The sequence below is a fragment of the Miniopterus schreibersii genome (genome assembly GCF_964146895.1).
Source record: "Miniopterus schreibersii genome assembly, chromosome: 1".
NCBI lineage: Eukaryota > Metazoa > Chordata > Mammalia > Chiroptera > Miniopteridae > Miniopterus > Miniopterus schreibersii.
Window position 1 is genome coordinate 73,995,749 of NC_138101.1, and position 18,518 is coordinate 74,014,266.

Consider the following 18,518-nt stretch of genomic DNA (forward strand, 5'->3'; position numbering starts at 1 on the left):
CCTGAATTCCAGTCCAGCACCACCACCAGGTCTGTCCTGGCCTTTGCCAAAGTTGTAGCTCACTTCTCCAGCTGTAAGGGCTCCCATTTCCCTCATTGTATCTGCTGTTTGGCTTACCTCCTGCCCCATATGTAATCACACTCCTGGCCTATAGCTCAGCCCTGGTCATGCCAGACCCCTTTACCTGCCTGAAGCACCAGCCCAAGGCAGGGCCCCTCCACGCTTGTGGCAGAAGCCAGTTCAAATGACAGCAGTCCTTCTCGGTATGTGTTTTAGAGCCCTGACATGTGCAGTTGAGAGGAAATGAGAAACACTGATAAAGCAAACAAAAATAAATGTAAAATTAAATATGTAAGTGTAATGGTACAGGTGCTTTGACATTGTTTTGACGGTAGTAGGTATAGCCAGGGAGATCAGGGATGTTTTTCTAAAGTTAGCAAGGTTGACCTCTTGTATGGGGTGTGGTGGACTAAAGTGTTCAACTAGATTTTAGAGTTCACTTATGTTGAGAAATCCTGCATTAATTCTAGAGTATCTGTCACATGATGGTCATATGATAAAACTGTAAGTGTTGAATTACTAAGGTTAAAGATCTGAAGATGTTTGTATGTGATGTGACCGTCATCATCACAGAGGGCACATTAGGTAGATGCCAGTGAAACGGGCACAGCAGCTTCCTGCTCTTCCCAGAGTCAGGTGTGAAGGAGGTAAACGAGGTTCTCAGTGTGGAGGATGCAGTGGACACAGAACGGACGCTACCCTCATAGGCTGAAAATCTGTCCAGAGAGACAGCAGGGAGTTTCAGTCAGTGGCTCAGCGCTATAGGAAGAAAAGCACTGAGGGGACCCTGAAAGGGTTTCCAAAAGGGCTGGAAGGGGGGTACATGGGCCCAGGGAAGAGGGCCAGTCAGTATCCCTGGAGCATAGTGTCCAATCAAGAAACAGGTCTGGAGATGAAAGAAAGGGCCATGTTAGGAAGGAAGGGCCTTAATAGAAATCACAGTAAGGCATTTAGCCTATCCTGGGATTGTTTGGAAGGTGCTAAAAGATGAATAGCATGGACTGGAAAAATGACAGATAATAGGCTTTAATTTGCAGCTATCCATTGTTGCTAGTTAAACACTTTCTTCCTCAAGATGGCTGGTGGCTCCTATTTTGTATAATTTATGATCTTAAAATATTTAAAGTATTTTCCAAATTTATGGAGTCTGACCTTTTGTGTAACAATTTCTTTTCCCTATCGAGGATTTTTTCCTCCAAGATACTTCGTAAATGACTGCTAGATAGGTCCCTGTATCCCCTCCATAGATTTTGTTCCAATTTCCATGCCATTTTGGTAAGCAGTGTTGTTGAAAAAGCATTAAATGGCCTTTCGTCTTTCTGAAGGTGCTTAGCCTCCAGAAGTAACCTGGAAATTAACTTCCCTTTTACCTTGAATTAAAGTTACAGTAAAACTTCCATATAATGGACTAATTCGGGCAAGGGGGTGTCCTTTAAAGCTGAAAGTCAGTTATATAGTAAAGTAGGTTTTCCAAATGCGTAGGTTTAAAAAAAAGATGAATTCTTTTACCAGTTTTTACTTATGTAGACACATTTGTGTAACTAAAATTAAGTATGTGTGAAAAGTTTAATTTCACAGAAGTCTTACGTATTACTGTAATTTTAAATTTATACTGAATAGGTCTAGTTAAATGCATGCATTCACCAGTCATCAAGAGTAAACAAATGCACACAGCTGGGTGTGGCTTAGTGCACATTGGAACATCAGCTGGCATGCTTAAAACTGCTACAGAAAGTCACACCAGGAGACAATAGAACCAATTGCTGCGAGAGATGTGGTGTGATTATGTGCTAATAATTTGCCAAACATTGTTTATGAGCGGTGACTCTTGGATTTAAATATGTACACTACAGTTGTAGATGTGCAATATTTATTTATGCTGGTAAAATTACTAGTGTTTTTTCCAACATAGGGCCTATTCACTAAAATTTGTTAAAACAGGTTAACTTTCACATACGATACACACGACATAACAAATTTTGTCCATTATCTGAAGACCAAAAATTCAAGGGTTTACTGTAATTTTGTTTGGCTAATTATCCCTGAGACCTGTCCTAAAATAAGTCAGATTGACTGAGTTAGCATCATGGCCATGTCCCTGTTTTGCCACACTGAGCAGAATACTTCATTTCTTTTTACTTCCATCTTCTCTAAAGCAGCAGTGCAATATCTTAGTTTTCACACATTTTACAAAGCACAGATGATACTAGTTTTCACATGGGAGAGATCATAGGTCTGGTAGGAATACTTGCAGATATCATCATGGCCCTAGTCCATTTTGCTCACTGGTTAGAGCATTGGCCCAAGGACTGAAGGGTCCCAGGTTTGATTCCAGCAAAGGGCACTTACCTCAGTTGCAGGCTCTATCCCCACTCTGGTCAGGACTCGTGTGCAAGGCAACCAATTGATCACATCCATGTGTTGTGCCCCCCCCTCCCCCGCCAAAAGCAATGGAATAAAATACCCTCAGGTGAGGATTTTAAAAAACTCAGCCTGGCCAGCGTGACTCCATGGTTGAGCATCAACCTACAATCCAGGAGATTGTGGTTCGATTCCCAGTCAGGCACATGCCCAGGTTGTGGGTTTGATCCCCAGGATGGGGCGTGCAGGAGGCAGCCGATCAATGATATACTCATCATTGATATTTCTCTCCCTCCCTGAAATCCATAGACATATTTTTTAAAAAAAATCACATCATGCCTGTTTGAATAGTGAATGTATTGTTCATGATAGTATTTTATCATGTGCCACTATTTGTAACAGAAAATAACAAATTGTATGCAAAGATAAAACTAATCTTCAAGTGAGAAAGTTGACACAAATCGGATAAAGTTCCGTTAAAGCAAAATGTTTTTAAAAGCTCAGAAAGCTATCCCTGTAATTCTTGTCCTGGAGAGTCCTGAAGCATTTGTTAGTGATGGGATGTCATGCCCCCAGTTATTTGTAAATGGAAGATCTGTGAGGTCCTTTGTTATTGTCACAATTCAGAATGCATAACAAAATAGTCCAGAATGCGAATGTCACAGGATTTGATGAAAATGTTGAACAGAAAATGTCTTTATTCAAATAGTTTATTAGTAAAATAAGTGAGGGCTAAAGATTTATATTTAGACATTTTAGTGGGCTGTTAAAAGAAATCTTGCCTGTAGGAATTTATTTGAAAATACATGGCCATATGTTTTGAGCAATGAATCGAAATAGTCAAATATAGTGTTTTTGATATAATTAGGAGTATCAAGGTGTGCAATGGAAATCCTTTGCACAAACTGTCAAAATCACGGAGGACAGAGTTAAAGAATGTCTTTAAATACATGAACTTACCCTCCCAAGCAGGCTACTACATATAGCACTCTTCTGTGTAACAGCAGTCCCTAACAGCCATGCAGAGTTCAACATACATCTTCCATGGTACTCAAATCCCCACATCCAAGGGACTAGTCTCTCCCCAAAATCAGTCTCAATCAATGATACTCAAAAGTAATGCATCCCCAAGGCAGTTCCCTAAAAGAGGGTGAGACTCAATATATTAGTCTGATGTTTTAAAAGAATCAACCTTGCCCAACCTGAGCAGCTCAGCGGTTGAGCATCAACTTCTGATCCAGTAGATCATGGTTCGATTCCCAGTCAGGGCATATGTCCGGGTTTCTGGCTCAATCCTCAGTAGGGAGCGTGTAGTAGGCATCTGATGAATGACTCTCTTCATCATTGATGTTTCTCCCGCCCCCACCCCCGAAATCAATAAAGACACATTTCAAAAATAAAAGAATCCACCATTGATACTTTATGGACATACAGAACATTATAGCGTGCTTTTTTTTGCCTTTTTAATAAATCCAGTTTTTCAAATGGATTTTTAGAGAGGGAGGAAGGGTGGGGAGAGGCATCCATGTGTGAAAGATACAGCAATCAGTTTCCTCTGGTATGTGCCCCAACCAGGGATTGAACCCACAACCTAGGTATGTGCCCTGACTGGGAATCAAACAAGTTGACACTCCAAACAACTGAGCAATGCCAGCCAGGGCTTTTTTTTGCCTTTGAAATAAACTTATAAAACCCAACTGTTGGTGATACTGAGGAGTCATTTTACAGGTGAAAGCTCAGTTAGTAAATAGGATGTGCTTTAGTAAACTACAAAGGTATTTTTGTGTAAGCACCGCCCTTTTTTTTTTCGTAATGGCTATTTGTAAATCTTTCAGAATATTCTGAGGAAAGGAGGCCATACGGAAATTGAACCTCAGCATTTCTGTCAAGCTTTTCACAGAGAGAATGATACGTTAATGGTCATCATCAGAAATGAAGATATCTCATCACATTTGCATCAGGTAGGTTTGGAAATACCTTTCTTCCAAAGAAATGTATTCCAGGCCTTCATTATTCTACATCAGACTTGTCCCTGCCTTTTTTTATTCATAGTAACTAAGGGAGAACTATAGTTACTGGTAAATTTTCATCTAATAGTAATAAACCTTTCTTCAAAAGGTCTTACAGAATTTTTCTTAATTCTTTGTTATGATATTTACCTGTTAGTTGAATAAAAGTAATTGTTACTTCCACGATCTAACTTAATGGGCATAGCTACAGTCCTGTTGTAAGGAGGTAGTAACCGATCCCTACAGTACCCACGCCAGGTTAGGCTGGAGATGGAGTGATGGTGTTAGCTTGTTAGCTGCCTGATTACAGGTCCCCAAAACCTTAGGTATACTCCTCCTTCACTATCCTGAACCTTTGGAGTTGTAGAGACCACTTTGTAATTAACTAGTTTGATGATGAACTGAGTTAATATTCCTTATGTATGGTAGAATTACCCACCAGTCATCAAGGTTAAAAGTATTTTTAGCTATCCTGAATCTTGAAACCCTTGGATAAAAAGTGACAGAAAACCCAGTGAACCTATCTTCGTTGTGGAATCCTTTTATGTTTAACAGATTCCTTCTTTGCTGAAGCTGAAGCATTTTCCCAGTGTCATCTTTGCTGGAGTAGACAGCCCTGAAGATGTTCTCAACTACACCTTCCAAGAGCTGTTTCAGACAGGAGGCTTTGTGGTATCAGATGACAGAATATTAGAAACTTTAACATTAGGTTGGTCTTTTAATTTACTTTCCTGCTTGTTTCTTTGAAATCTAGTCAAATCAACTTCCCCTCACCCACTGACCCAAGTATTATTTCATGAAAAATTACCAACTCAGAATAATATCAATATCCACTTCTTGAGGACTTAAATTTCAAATGCTAAGAGTTTTTATGTAGTTCTCATTCCCAATGTGCATGTTCTTAACGTTACTTCCTTGTTTTACTGATTGTCCTCACCCCCAAACCAGCTCCAAAGTTCCTTCTCTCAGGAGTATGGCTAAAATAGTCATACAAATATGAGATTTTGTTAATTTGACTCCTGCACTTGCTAAATAAGTCAGCTAAAGATTAGTTTTTTGTTAGATATCAGCCCTTTTCCATTTTTGTTGTCACCCTTACCATCTTATTGATATGGAAATCTAAAATAAAAGTTGTGTTAATTATCTGCTTGAACACTCATGTATAGTTTGACCCTTGAACGACTCAAGTTTGGAACTATATGCATCTACTTACACTTCACCTGAGCAGTGCAAACCCATGTTGTTCAAGAGTCAGCTGGAGATTGGGACCTACTTAAGTTATATGTAGTCAGTCCACTGCGTGGGCATTCTGTGCCTCTAACGCCAAGTTGTTCAAAGGTCAGTTGTATAATGTACTTATCTCAGGGCACCGAGTTGACCTAGAAGAATGTCAGAGGACAGAGCAGACACTTTTATGTATGATCAAAACCTACCCTGGCTCTGATAATCACATTAGAACTAAATATGGATACACAGCTTCTGGATTAGATGATCAGGAGGATATACCTTAATAATGTGAATTGTGCATGGACACTGGAATTGAAAAATAGTTGCAGATTCTGTATTTAGAAATGTGGATTTTGCTGTTGCAACTAAACCACCTCTGTGATTTCTATACTACTTTCAGAGCTTTACTTGCTAGGAATTGCAGTGTTCTTTCTCTATACAGTTCTCTCCTACTGCAGTTATGAGTAGGTAGGGCTGAGTTGAGGGGCCACAGGTTGCTATATCTTTGAAATGCAGTATGGGATCCTGCACAGCCACACAAGTGGCAATGATGGTATACACTCAAACACTGGTCTTTTTTTACAAGTAATAAATTTTGGGCTTTGTGTATACAAACCAAAAACCTTAAAACACAACTTGTTCTATTCTGTAGTTCAACTGAAGGAAATTGTGAAAATCCTTGAGAAACTAAATGGAAATGGAAGATGGAAGTGGTTGCTTCACTACAGGGAAAATAAGAAGCTAAAGGAAGATTTAAGGTAAGGCCTAATGTCGGGTGAGGGTTCAGCGGGTGTCCTTCCCTTCCCCTTGACAGGGAGGTGGAAATATCATGTGATTCACCCTGAAATGTTCGGTGTGCTCTAGACTGGTATCACTTAAGGCTAAGTTTGTGCTGGAATGGAAATCACCTGCATCACTAAACAAAGTATTTAGGTCTGTTAGCTGGTTTGAGTAGCACTCTCTAGACCAGAGTTGGGGGACCTTTTTCTGCGAAGGGTCATTTGGATATTTATAACATCATTCGCAGGCCATACAAAATTATCAGCTAAGAAATTAGCTGTGAAAAAAGCGCCTAGATTTATTGAATTTTGAGTCCTGCCTGCGGTTGCCTTGGCAGGGCCAGACCAAATAATTTCGAGTACAGGGCCGCCACACATTCCCCACCCCTGCTCTAGACCAACAGAAGTCACACTTAGGGGTCCTCAAATATCCACAGTTAAGTTCAGGCTCTTGTTACCATGAACTATAAAAACTGAGCCACCCTGCCTGGGCTAGAGCTGGGATTTTTTAAAGAAAGTATTTATTGATTCCTTGGCTAGAGAGACTTAGAGTCTGGAAGTGGCTCTTCCATATCAAAGATGTGCCTCCAGGTCTAGTGAGACTGGGAAAGGAAGGCCTGGAGCTCTGAGACAGACTGGGAAAAGAACAGATTAGACAAGACATTTGTTAAATGACTGTTTCGTGGACTGTTAGGTGTTTTACTTCGCTTATTCATCCTAACTTCATGCAGAGTGGGTAGACAGTAAACACCTGCTTTAATGATGTGGAAATAGAAGCACAGAAAGGACACAAAGACAGGCCTGACTCAGGTCAAACATGGAGTCAGCTGTGAAGCTAGGCTTCAACCCCAGGATGTTTGTCTCTAAAATGACTGTTACTGTGTTTAACCATACAGCTTTCTCCAAAGGAAAACAAACCTCGGCATGAAAACAGCCAAAATTGTGAAAGTGCAAGAGATGTTGAAAGATGGCTTAGAAGTTTAGGAAAGGCATTAGGACAGGAGGACAACCAAGAGCTAAAGGTCTAAGGCTGTCACCATGAATTCACAAGGAGCTAGTTAGCCAGCACTTTTGAGGAAGGTTCAACTCAGGAATAATGAGAGAAGCAAATTAAAGCTCTGAGGTGCCAGACAGATCTATAAAATTAGTAAGGATGAATTAACTTTACATTCATAGAACCTTTGAGTAAAGAGAAATGTATCACTGTTGGCACTGTAATATGCTCTTCAAATTGTACTGACCTGACATAAAAAGATCAGAAAACGCATCTTTATATCCTTTACCTTTGGGGGAATTTATCTAAAACTGAAACCGAAAGAAAACCCTAGCTTTTAAAAACCACAAAGGTGTTTATAGCCATGGATGGTTATCAGTAACTACAAAACCAGTCTCAATTCCATCTTGAAACTAATTTTGTTATTTTTTAAAAATATTTATTGACGGCTGGGCGTGGCTCAGCGGTTGAGTATCGACCTAGAATCCAGGGGGTTGGGGTTTGATTCCCGGTCAGGGCACATGCCCATTTGCGGGCTTGATCAATGACTCTCTCATCATTGATGTTTCTGTCTCTCTCTCTCTCTCCTTCCCCCTCTCTGAAATCAATCAATAAATTGAGGGAGAGAGGGAGTCATTGATCAGCTGCCTCCTGTACGCCCCCTGCTGGGGATGAAGCCCAAAACCTGGAAATGTGCCCTGACCAGGAATTGAACCACAATCTCCTAGATATAGATTGATGCTCAACCACTGAGCCACACCGGCATGGCTCCGATTATTTTGCTGTTAATCTACACTCAAGGATATTTTTTCTATTGATGGGGGGTGGGGGCGGGCGCACACATTGATGTGAGAGAGACATCAGCTTGTTGCCTCCTGCACGTGCCCAGACTGCAGGCCCAGGAATGAACCTGCAACTCAGGTATGTGCCTTTGACCAGGAATCAAACCTGCGAACCTTTGGCTCTGTCAGACCCTCTACCACTGAGCCACCCTGACCAGGGTTCTAATTTTTTAATATTTACAAAATAATGCCACACAAAACACAGTAAGTAGAAACATAGTTTCTGTTTGTAGCAATAAGGAATATAAGGTAGAAAAGTTGGTATCTTAAAACTATGTACAGTATAATACCAAATGTAAATTGATATATACAAAAGGTAAAGTCTGGAAGGAAATTCACCAGCATGATGTGAACAGTGCTTGTCGCTACAGTGGTGGGGATACGTAGGATTTTGGATTTCTCCAAACAGGAGGGAGAATGTGAGTGATAGAGAAGCCTGGAGAGATGAAATCAAGAGCAGACATAGAGATGTTTACAAGTTAAACATTTTCCTCTACAAGGAGGAAAAAAGTAGTAACAAGATTTAAAAGAAGGTGAGAAATTAAGGAAAATCTAGCTGCTACATAGTTTTAATCAGAAGAGGTTTTAGAGAGACTTGGAATTGGAACCATTGCTATATAACAAAGAATGCAGTAAGAGGTCCACTAGGAATTCTTACACGTTTTGCCCAGTGACATTTTTTGGAAGTGGTAGTAGATAAATGTGTAGGTGTCCCTCTTGCTTGGATGAGGGTGCTATTTTTTAAAAACCTGTATTTGCAAAAATAGTGTGCCTGTAATGTTTTGAGGGAACACATCAGGACAATGACTTCTCTAGGAAGGCAAGTGTATGGTGGAAAAGAACAGGGAAAGGATCTCAGTTGGTTTTATGGGAAGTGGTTAAACTAGGAGTGTAAGTATAGTGAAGGCAAAAGAAGATCTAGGAATAGAACAAAATTAAGAGACAAGTAAAAAATAAACTTTCACAAACTTACACTGAATCTAAATTTAACATTTCTGTGTATTTTCCAGAGTGGATTCAATTGCACATAAGAAGAACTTAATATTGAAATCCTATCAGAGTGCGAATATCATTGAATTGCTTCATTATCACCAGTGTGACTCTTGGTCATCAACAAAAGCAGAACATTTAAAATGTCTGCTAAACCTGCAAATTCAGCATATCCATGCCAGATTTGCTGTCTTCCTAACAGGTAAAGTCACACAGCCTTAGTTCTGCCTCAGTTTCATCTCATTAGTTAATGCCAAAATCGGTCCACTCTAGAAATGTCCTTGCAAGTAGAGTCATTGGATATATATCCAAGATCAGCTGTTAACCTGATAAATGCCGGGTGAGGGGTACTGTCTAGTTAATAGTCCTTGGACAGTTTCTATGAAGTTCCTTCATCTCCTGCAAGTACTTAATGTACTAAATCCCTAATTTTTAACATTTTATGTGAATCTTTACCAAACCTTTAAAATTTAAGGAATGACTTTAGTTGTCATTTATCAGTGGTTTTCAGCACTCTTCCCACCTCCCATGGAAGTGGCTGCTTCCAAAGCTTCAAACCCTTTTGTTCATTGGAACCAGACTCCTTTTTCTTCCCACATTAGGGAATTTCACAAATTTTTTTTTTTTTTTTAAACACGGGGTTCTGCTACTTATAAAAAGGTACATTAACATGTTGAATAACTCTGTTGTACACCATATAATATTGTATGTCAACTATACTTTTTAAAAAGTACATTAATGAATTTTTTACCAAAAAATATTTTTCTGTTTACAGAAAAAACAGTCTCCAGAGAAGTCTTTGAAAACAGTGGCATCCTTGTTACAGATGTAAATAATTTTATTGAAAATATACAAAAAGTAGCAGCTCCATTTAGGAGTAGCTATTGGTAAGAACATTTTTTTTGTAACTCTCCCATGTCAGCTGGAATTGAAGGCAAATCCTGACATTTGTGTCTATGAGAGAACCAGTTGTTCAGAAACACTGTTCTTTACCTTAGATGTTATCATGCTGTAAATTAAAAATAACTGTTTGTTTAGGGGTGAAGTTTTTAAAGTATCCACTAATGAAAGAAATAACCAACCTCCTTTGAATTACCCATATTCTTTATGATGCGCATTTTCACCTGCAGTTCATCCTGATCACCTGCAGTTCATCCTGATCACCAAGACACATGATGTAACCTTACAATGCCTAGAAATTTTCCCTATTAGGTAGCATGCTATTTATAAAATAGTTGTTGGTTATTTTGCTTTAAAAATGGAATTATCAATTTGATTTACCCAGGTGCTTCAACTGCAGCTTGCCTAGACATCAATGATGCCAACAACAAATTAGTATTTTTCCTTTTTGAAAAACTTTAAGACACAAATAAAAGTCTTCCCTTCTCATAATTGAAAAATCAATGTTCTACAACTTAGGGGAAAGCCCCTTTCGTTTTTTTATATTTTGTTAAGATGTTTGACTTCATTTACAGTGACACAGTAGTTGTCCATTAGCTTTGGGTTGATGTGTTAAATATTTTGTTTTAAATTATTTTAATTTAAAGCTATTAATTGAACTTACTGTTAAGAATAACTTTATAAACATGTTTACTCACTTATAACAAAAATTAGTCTATTTTAACCAATAGCTTTATTTTTTGCATGTTAATGTCAGGAAGACATAGATGTGATGCATGTTAGTCTTCAGTGTTTCATTTGTTATTATTCAGACAACACTACGTAAAGTTAACCTTTTTTCCAAAATGGTAGAAATTTATAAACTGTCATTTTCCACTTATTTTGTAAATAGTGCACTTACAAAATCAACTCTGAGGAGAAATAATCACTTATTTATGATAATAAAAATAATTTCTACAGTAATCTTTAAAAGTAAAAAAAAGCAGAATACATTTGTAAGATACATAGCATCTATTTGGAACAAAGGTTTTTATAATAACTAATTTGTTTCATTTTTCTAATAAAGACAACTAAAAAACTGTTTCTGCAAGGACTTGATAGCAAAAATTGGAATTTGTCGGGAAAGTTTTAGCACTTTTTAGGCCACTTAGGAGTAACTGGGTTCCAGAGCAATCCTACCACTTACATGATTTTGGCCCTGATCTGTCAGTCTAGTCCCAGCAGACCTACCCAGTGCTTTCCCCTCCCAAGGTCATGTGCACTGAGCTGCAAGCTACAGAAAGAGGACATTCACAGGACTTTTCATCTGGTCCTTCTACGGGGCTGTTAGACCAACTTTCAAAAGCCATTCATCTGCTTTGTGTACTTCCTACCCAAACAAAAAGTGCCAATTTCACTATTTACATTATTTCCTCGAGGAAGACTAATAAAATTTTAATTACTTGACACTAGCTTTTGCTTAGAAAACCATTTTATTTTTACCTCAAGGATAAGACTCTAATAAGAGGACCATAACCATATTTGGTACACTGTATAGATCTGAAATTACTAAGGAGAAGGAAACATTTATTGAGCACCTACTATTTACTACCTGTCAGGTGCTATCTGCCCAACACAGTCATTTTTAAAAAAATGCTTTTATCGATTTCACAGGGAGGAAGGGAGAGGGAGAGAAACATCAATGATAAGGATCATTGTTCTGCTGCCTTCTGCACACCCCCTACTGGGGATCAAGCCCACAACCTGGGGAATGTGCCCTGACCAAGAATCAAACTGTGACCTCCTACCTAGTTCATGGGTCAGCGCTCCACACTGACCAGACCAGTCATCTTTCAAGTTGTACCTCAAACGTTTGTCTCCCCTTGCTGAAAAGCCTTCCAACATCAACCCAGAAGGCCATACCACCTTTTATATTTTAACACTTAACCAAATCACAGAATAATGGGTCTTACATAGACTGTGGGGCCTTCCAGAAATTGTGCCTTCATCATCTTTGGACCCCATTGGCCTGGGACATAAATATTAGTTAAATGAGGAACATGCAATAGTCCTGGTATATTTTCTTTTACTTAATACTAATCTAGTGTGTGTGTTTGCCTGCATTAATAGTTCAAAATTTAAAATATTATGGGTAGGGAAGGGAAAGACTTGCTGGGATTTTAGATCATCTTAGCACATAGATAAAGCAGCTGTTCTCAACTTGGGCAATTTTGTCCCCCAGGATATGTTATGATACTATCTGGAGACATTTTTGGTTCTCGGGCTAGGGAGGTGCTCCTGGCATATAATGGCTAGAGGTCAGAGATGCTGTTAAACATCATACAACGCAATGCGCAGGACAATCCCCCACAACAAAGAATTATCTGGCCAAAAACGGGTAGTGTGAGATTTAGAAACTGAACTAAAGTAAATCAGATAATCTGCATAGCAATATAAATTATCCTAATTGCTTTAACAGATTAGTCATATGTCCTTAGTCATGTCTTTCAGACTGAACTATAAGAACATTTAGCCTATAAGAATACAGTTAAGATGTCTTTGTTCATCTGATAACTACTACTGTATATGCTATCAAAGGAAAGGAGGTCCCAGTTAAAAACAGTTTCTAATTACAATTTAAACTATGTGAAAATCTTAAACCACCTATCCGCCTGACAATTACCTTATTCTCTTATAAATGCTGCCTATAAGCAAAATTATCAAAGACAGTGACTTGCATTTGTACCGAGAAAGAGTACTTGTTAACCACTACTAAGACTAAGAATTTCACAATGAGTCAAGAATATAATTTGGAATCTACTCACAGTGAAGCCAGACTCGATTCTCTATACATCCAAGTTTGAATATTCACCTGCTATCAGTGACTCCAGCATCTCTCCTAGCATCAGCTTCAGCTCTACTAAAGGAAATAAACAACCGTGTCATGGCCAGCACACTTAGAGCTATTAAACGTCAGGGCACAAACAGACCAGTGGAGAGGGAATTGGTTTCCAGAGTTTGGCTTTATTTTGCAGTACAGAAATCATCTGGAGCCATTTTGAGGCAGACATCATTGAAGAAGAGGCTCTGTCAAGTCAATACTGCATTGCAGCTTGGTCCATTGAAAAAGCCACACAATAACAAGCTTCTACATTTACCTGCTTTATGATAGGTTTCTTTCCCTTTTGCTCTCATCAATTAGATTAAACACCACACACAGGCTTCCTCCAAAATGACTCTTGAAGTCCGGAGCTCAGAATTTTAGGCCCACATAAACCAAACTTGTGGCGTGGCTACATGGGCACTATCATAATACTTGACAGGACCAAAGTTACAGGGAAAACTTAGGTATGCTGTCCCAAATTATAGAATATTTGATTTCAAATCTCCTTAAATATCAAGAGGACAGATGGCACACAAATTGTACTGATCCAGCTCTTGAGCAGCAGAAGCATGTAACTGCAAAGACTACACTGATTAAAAGATACAAATACTGTATCAAGGTCTCTGTATCAGTATCACAATGTTTTTTTAAAACTTATCCTTCACTAGAAAAAAAGCCAGCATTGGTTAAACAGTACAGAATGTGGTCACCTGCCAATTCTGAATAGCCACTCCATGAAAACAAGTTAATACATGATATTAGAAAGGGGAGGAATATTTACTGGTGCAGTGCTCTGCAATCTCTCGGTTTAGATTATAAAAGCAGGCCTTACAATACTGATTTCATACAATACGCATTATTTGCCAAATTTTACGTCTGTCCTAATTAGGTGATAACATGTACTGCTGTTAGTCTTCCCCATAGATGTCATTTTTCTTGCGCTTCATTTCTTCAAAGTCAAACTCTGATCCTGTCATCCTCTTATAGATGTCTTTAATGTCATCACAGGTTGTCTCAAAATGAGTTGTAGCATCATATGTACGGGAAATAAAGATCTGGAAATAAAAATTAGAAAGACTTGAAGCTAGGGAAGTCTCCCAATAAAACGTGATAATACCCATTTCAGATCACCACACTCACCTGGCTTTCTGTTCCCAAATCTTTTGGTACAAGAAGATCACTGATGCTAACGAATCTGGAAGAGAAAAAGAATTAAGTGAGCAGATAAGCTGACCCCCAGACCCACTCACTGCTTTGCCTGAAATTCAAAACCCCCAAAGGATGAGACTGATGGTTGCTTTCTTCGTTCTCATGGGGTTTGCCCCACCATGGAGCCAAAATCAATCTTGAATTTTAGCTGATATAAATGGACACATCACTTACTTCTGTTCAATTGGTTCCAAGAGCTCCAAAGCTGGTCTGATTTCTTTTTCGGGTTCCTTGGTCTCCACAGTTGTACTGACTATGGCGATGTACTTCCCTTGTGCTGCCACGTTGTGTGCAGAGGAGATCATGCAGACATAGATATCTGGAAACAAGTAATGCCATCTCACTGCCAAGGTTTGTAAAATGTGGACATCGGGTGCACACTCAGGTCTCACCCATATTTCGAGGTGTGAATTAAAATTGCTTAGAATAGACAATGACTTCTAAGCTTAAGTTCTATGTATACAGAGGCAAATAGGCATACATAGAATATGCAAATATTCAGCAACCTTTAGCCTTTTGGAGATCAAGGATTTATGTGGCAGTGAACTGCTGGACTTGGAAATGAGATTTCTCTTGGGTCTTCTGCCTCTCTGAAGCCTGCATTTAGAAAGGTTTTGAATAGCTAAAAAAGGTTTCATTAAGTACAGATGCTCCTCAACTTACAGTGGGGTTATATCCTGATAAGCCATCATAAACATCGTGAGTAGAAATGCATTTAATACACTTAACCTACCAAACATCATAGCTTAGCCTAGCACACCTTAAATGTGCTCAGAATACTTACAGTTGGACAGAATCATCTAACACAAAGCCTATTTTGTAATAGTGTTGAGAATCTATTCAATACTATACTGAAAATGAAAGACATGGCTGTATGGTTGTCCTTCTGCACCATCTTAAACTTGGTAAGTTATAAGTAGAACCATCGTTAAGTGGGGACCTTCTGTACTGATTTCTCATATTTAATATAAAATTACAAATCAGCAAAAGCTATTCTTTGAGTTGGCACAATAAACTCATATAATTCCATAGGTTCTACTTGTCTGTATACCACCAAGTAACTACATTAATTTCCAATATAGAAAATAATTACTGGTTTCCCTTTTTCGACTTTTACAGACACATGGATCTGCTTGGGAACCCTTTAGAGATTACTTTAATACAAGTCCCTTCGTTCTAGCAATAATCTTCTGTGATTCAGATTCCTATATAGAAAAAAAAAATTAAATATGGACAGCTTAACTATTAAGTTGACAAATAATGACATAATAATAGCACTATCATCACATCAAAATAGCAGAGTCAGGTCATTAATAAGTTAAACCATCACAGGCACATAATGCTGGAACCAGGAAAAACTGGAATGCTCATCTTAGTTCAGCCACTGAATTCCACAGCTGAGGAACTGGAGGTCCAAAGCAGTGGATGCAAGCCTGAGGCAGGATTCCTAGGCTAATTTAATTTGGCCATTCAATGTGATGATTCAGGATCTCAGCTAAAAGGGATCCATCACATTTTTGTTTCCCATGTGTTAAAAACTAAGGCTTCTTTCTTTGTATAATAGAGCAAATAAAATTAGGAATTTGGGATAAAACACAAAGTAAATTATGTCTAACAAATTCTACAAACATCTGCTGATCTTTAAAATTCACCTGACTTCCGATTGACCTGGTTCTGCGGAATAATGATCTGGCAGGAGTTGGCATCGTTGGTGTTCTTGATGGGGTGACTGAGGATACAGATAACTCTGATCACCTGACCCACTTTTTCTACCCGATCTTTAACATAGCTGGGGTCACAGATGAGCTGCTTACAGCGAGCAATCTGTAACAAAACATTTATATATTCAGTGTCCATGTTTTCAGACAGTTTGCTGATACCATTGTCTTTAATCTGTTTTCATCAAGTTAACTACAGACATTTACTGAACTATAGGTAACTATTAAAACTACCTTTGCCAACAATCTCTACAAATTTCCCTGAAACAGATTCATTAATTCTAAATCCTATTCAAATATTAGGAAAACTGTTTTGCATAGTGTTCAGAAGTTTTAGAACTTAGGCAGATCAGTATTCAAATCCTGGCTCTGCAATCTCAAAGGGTGGTGGTTAGGATAAAATGAAACAATGTAATTAAGGGCCGTCATTATATGAGAAGTACCAAGTAAAGAGTAAAATTTTCTAAAAATAGTACTAGCATTAAAAACTGACCAAAATCTCATTTTAACACTGTGCTTTCTAAGTAAAACATAAGTTGTTGAGATACATGTTCTAGTCTTCCCCTGTACATCAAAGCCTTGAAAGTTCCTAAGCAGCAGCAGCTGTGTGAAACAAAGAGGAATGGGGAAAAAACTGCAGTAAAAAGGACTCTGAGCCCTGGCCAGGTGGCTTGGTTGGTTGGAGTGTCATCCCATACACCAAAAGGTTACAGGTTCAACCCTGGTTGGGGTGAGTATGGGAGGCAACCGATTGGTATTTCTCCTCCCTCCCCATCCGTTTCCTCTCTCTAAAATCAAAATATATCCTCAGGTGAGGATTTAAATGAATATGTAAAAAGGAATTTGAGATATCAAACTAAAACATTAACCATATTTCCTAAACACCTATTAACTAAAAAGCATAAGTTACAAAAGATCTGCAACAGTAATAAAAGTTCAGATGGCCAACTAGTGAGTGTTGCTTATGTGGTCTTCACCCATGGAATATCACCAAGAATACAAAACAATTTTAACTTAGCTTCTGAGTTTCTTTTTTGAGCATTTCTATTCATAAGAGTATTTCATGAAAGAGGAATGAGCTGGTTTGCAGACCAATAGCGTATGTGCATCACCAGACAGCTTGGAAGAATATGCAGCCCCGCCTCTGACCAGTTAATCGGAATATGCGCTTCAACAAAATTAACGATTTATATTCAAATTTGAGAAACTGCTCAAACTAGCCAGCTCCACAGCTAAACCCAAACTAACTGTTAACAACATTATTGATATTTAACAATTCATTAAGTAATAATACCAAAATCGTTAGTACTGCCCAAGCCCAATTTCAATGAATAAATTGTAAGTGGTACTAATAAAGCTAAATTTAAATAAATTTGAGAGACAGGCACCAACCCACAGTATATAAAGGATACTTACCATTCAGACCTCATCCATAATGTATATTTTATAGTCTTAAGAGAAAACAACAAAGTACTGATCTGTTTTCTTAAAGCACAGCCTCAGTAACTACTCAGTCATAATGAATACCAGTTTACTATATCAGACATACATATAATCTGAAATTTAGCACCAATGTCCATACCAATTACGTACTTATTAGGTAAGTTTTCTTCACAAGAACACAGTATATTTTAATTGTAAAAGCTACTTACCTCTCCTTCAGATTTAACACCAATCACTTTTCCATTTTGCACAATGATTTCTTCAATTGGTTTATTCAGCATGTAGGTACCTCCATAAATAGCACTTAGCCTAGAAAAAATTTTAAATGACAAGTGTTAACTTATAATTGTTTCAACTACTAGTCTACTTGTTCAACTACTAGTCTACTTTCTTAGATCTTAATGAGTTATAGGCAGTATATATTTCCTCAAATTCCTTCCAAAAGGCATTAGTTTAAAAGTCATTAAATCATCAATTATAAAAAGTAAAACCATGAAGTGATGCATCATACTCAGTTACAAACATCAAGTCCAAAGGAAAAAAACTGACCAGTAATGGAAGAATAGCTTAAATGTGGTCTAATCCTCCTGCACATAAAACTATCAAGAGGTACCGGAGCCCTGGCTGGTGTGGCTCAGTTGAGTGTCCTGCGCACCAAAACGTCACCAGTTCAATTCCTGGTCCGGGCACATGCCCAGGTTGCAGGCTCAATGCCCAGTAGGGGTGCATGCAGGAGGCAACTGATCAATGTTTCTCTCTCACACTGATGTTTCTCTCTAAAAATCAATAAAAACATTTTTTTAAAAAAGGCACCAGAGAGTGACTAACAGCAGGCAAAAACAAGGATAAACTTAAAAGGAAGCAACTGGATGAGATCTTTATGTGGTTTATATGGGTGGTTCATCCCCTGAGGGAAAGAACTCCCCAGGCCTTATAACATGGAATATCTAAAATAGAAGTAAAAACCTATGGTCTTACTGACTTAAGACAACACAGGATAGAATTTGGGGTTGTAAATGGAGGTGAAAATTGTGGGGGAAATCCTACAGCAACCACCAAATCTGTAAAATCTCTCTATCCTTAACTAACTACAGAAGTACTTGCACATGAGGGAGACTCCAAG

At 38.4% G+C, this 18,518-nt stretch overlaps 2 protein-coding genes across 2 annotated transcripts in view; one reads left to right on the top strand and one right to left on the bottom strand.

Moving 5' to 3' along the window:
• TASOR2 (transcription activation suppressor family member 2) overlaps window positions 1-11,614 on the top strand; it is a 75,291-nt gene extending 63,677 nt beyond the window's left edge. The window contains 5 exon segments of the mRNA XM_081154537.1: window positions 4,257-4,382; window positions 4,986-5,139; window positions 6,310-6,415; window positions 9,283-9,464; window positions 10,038-11,614. Of these exon segments, the coding sequence (XP_081010663.1) occupies window positions 4,257-4,382; window positions 4,986-5,139; window positions 6,310-6,415; window positions 9,283-9,464; window positions 10,038-10,153 (684 nt within the window). The 3' untranslated portion in view covers window positions 10,154-11,614.
• A 1,531-nt stretch (window positions 11,615-13,145) lies between these two features.
• The window catches only part of GDI2 (GDP dissociation inhibitor 2), a 33,229-nt gene continuing 27,856 nt past the window's right edge, over window positions 13,146-18,518 (bottom strand). The window contains exons 7-11 of the mRNA XM_081154538.1: window positions 17,605-17,704; window positions 15,887-16,058; window positions 14,409-14,553; window positions 14,166-14,220; window positions 13,146-14,080 (exon numbers count right to left, since the gene is read on the bottom strand). Of these exons, the coding sequence (XP_081010664.1) occupies window positions 13,934-14,080; window positions 14,166-14,220; window positions 14,409-14,553; window positions 15,887-16,058; window positions 17,605-17,704 (619 nt within the window). The 3' untranslated portion in view covers window positions 13,146-13,933. The remainder of the gene's footprint in view (window positions 14,081-14,165; window positions 14,221-14,408; window positions 14,554-15,886; window positions 16,059-17,604; window positions 17,705-18,518) is intronic.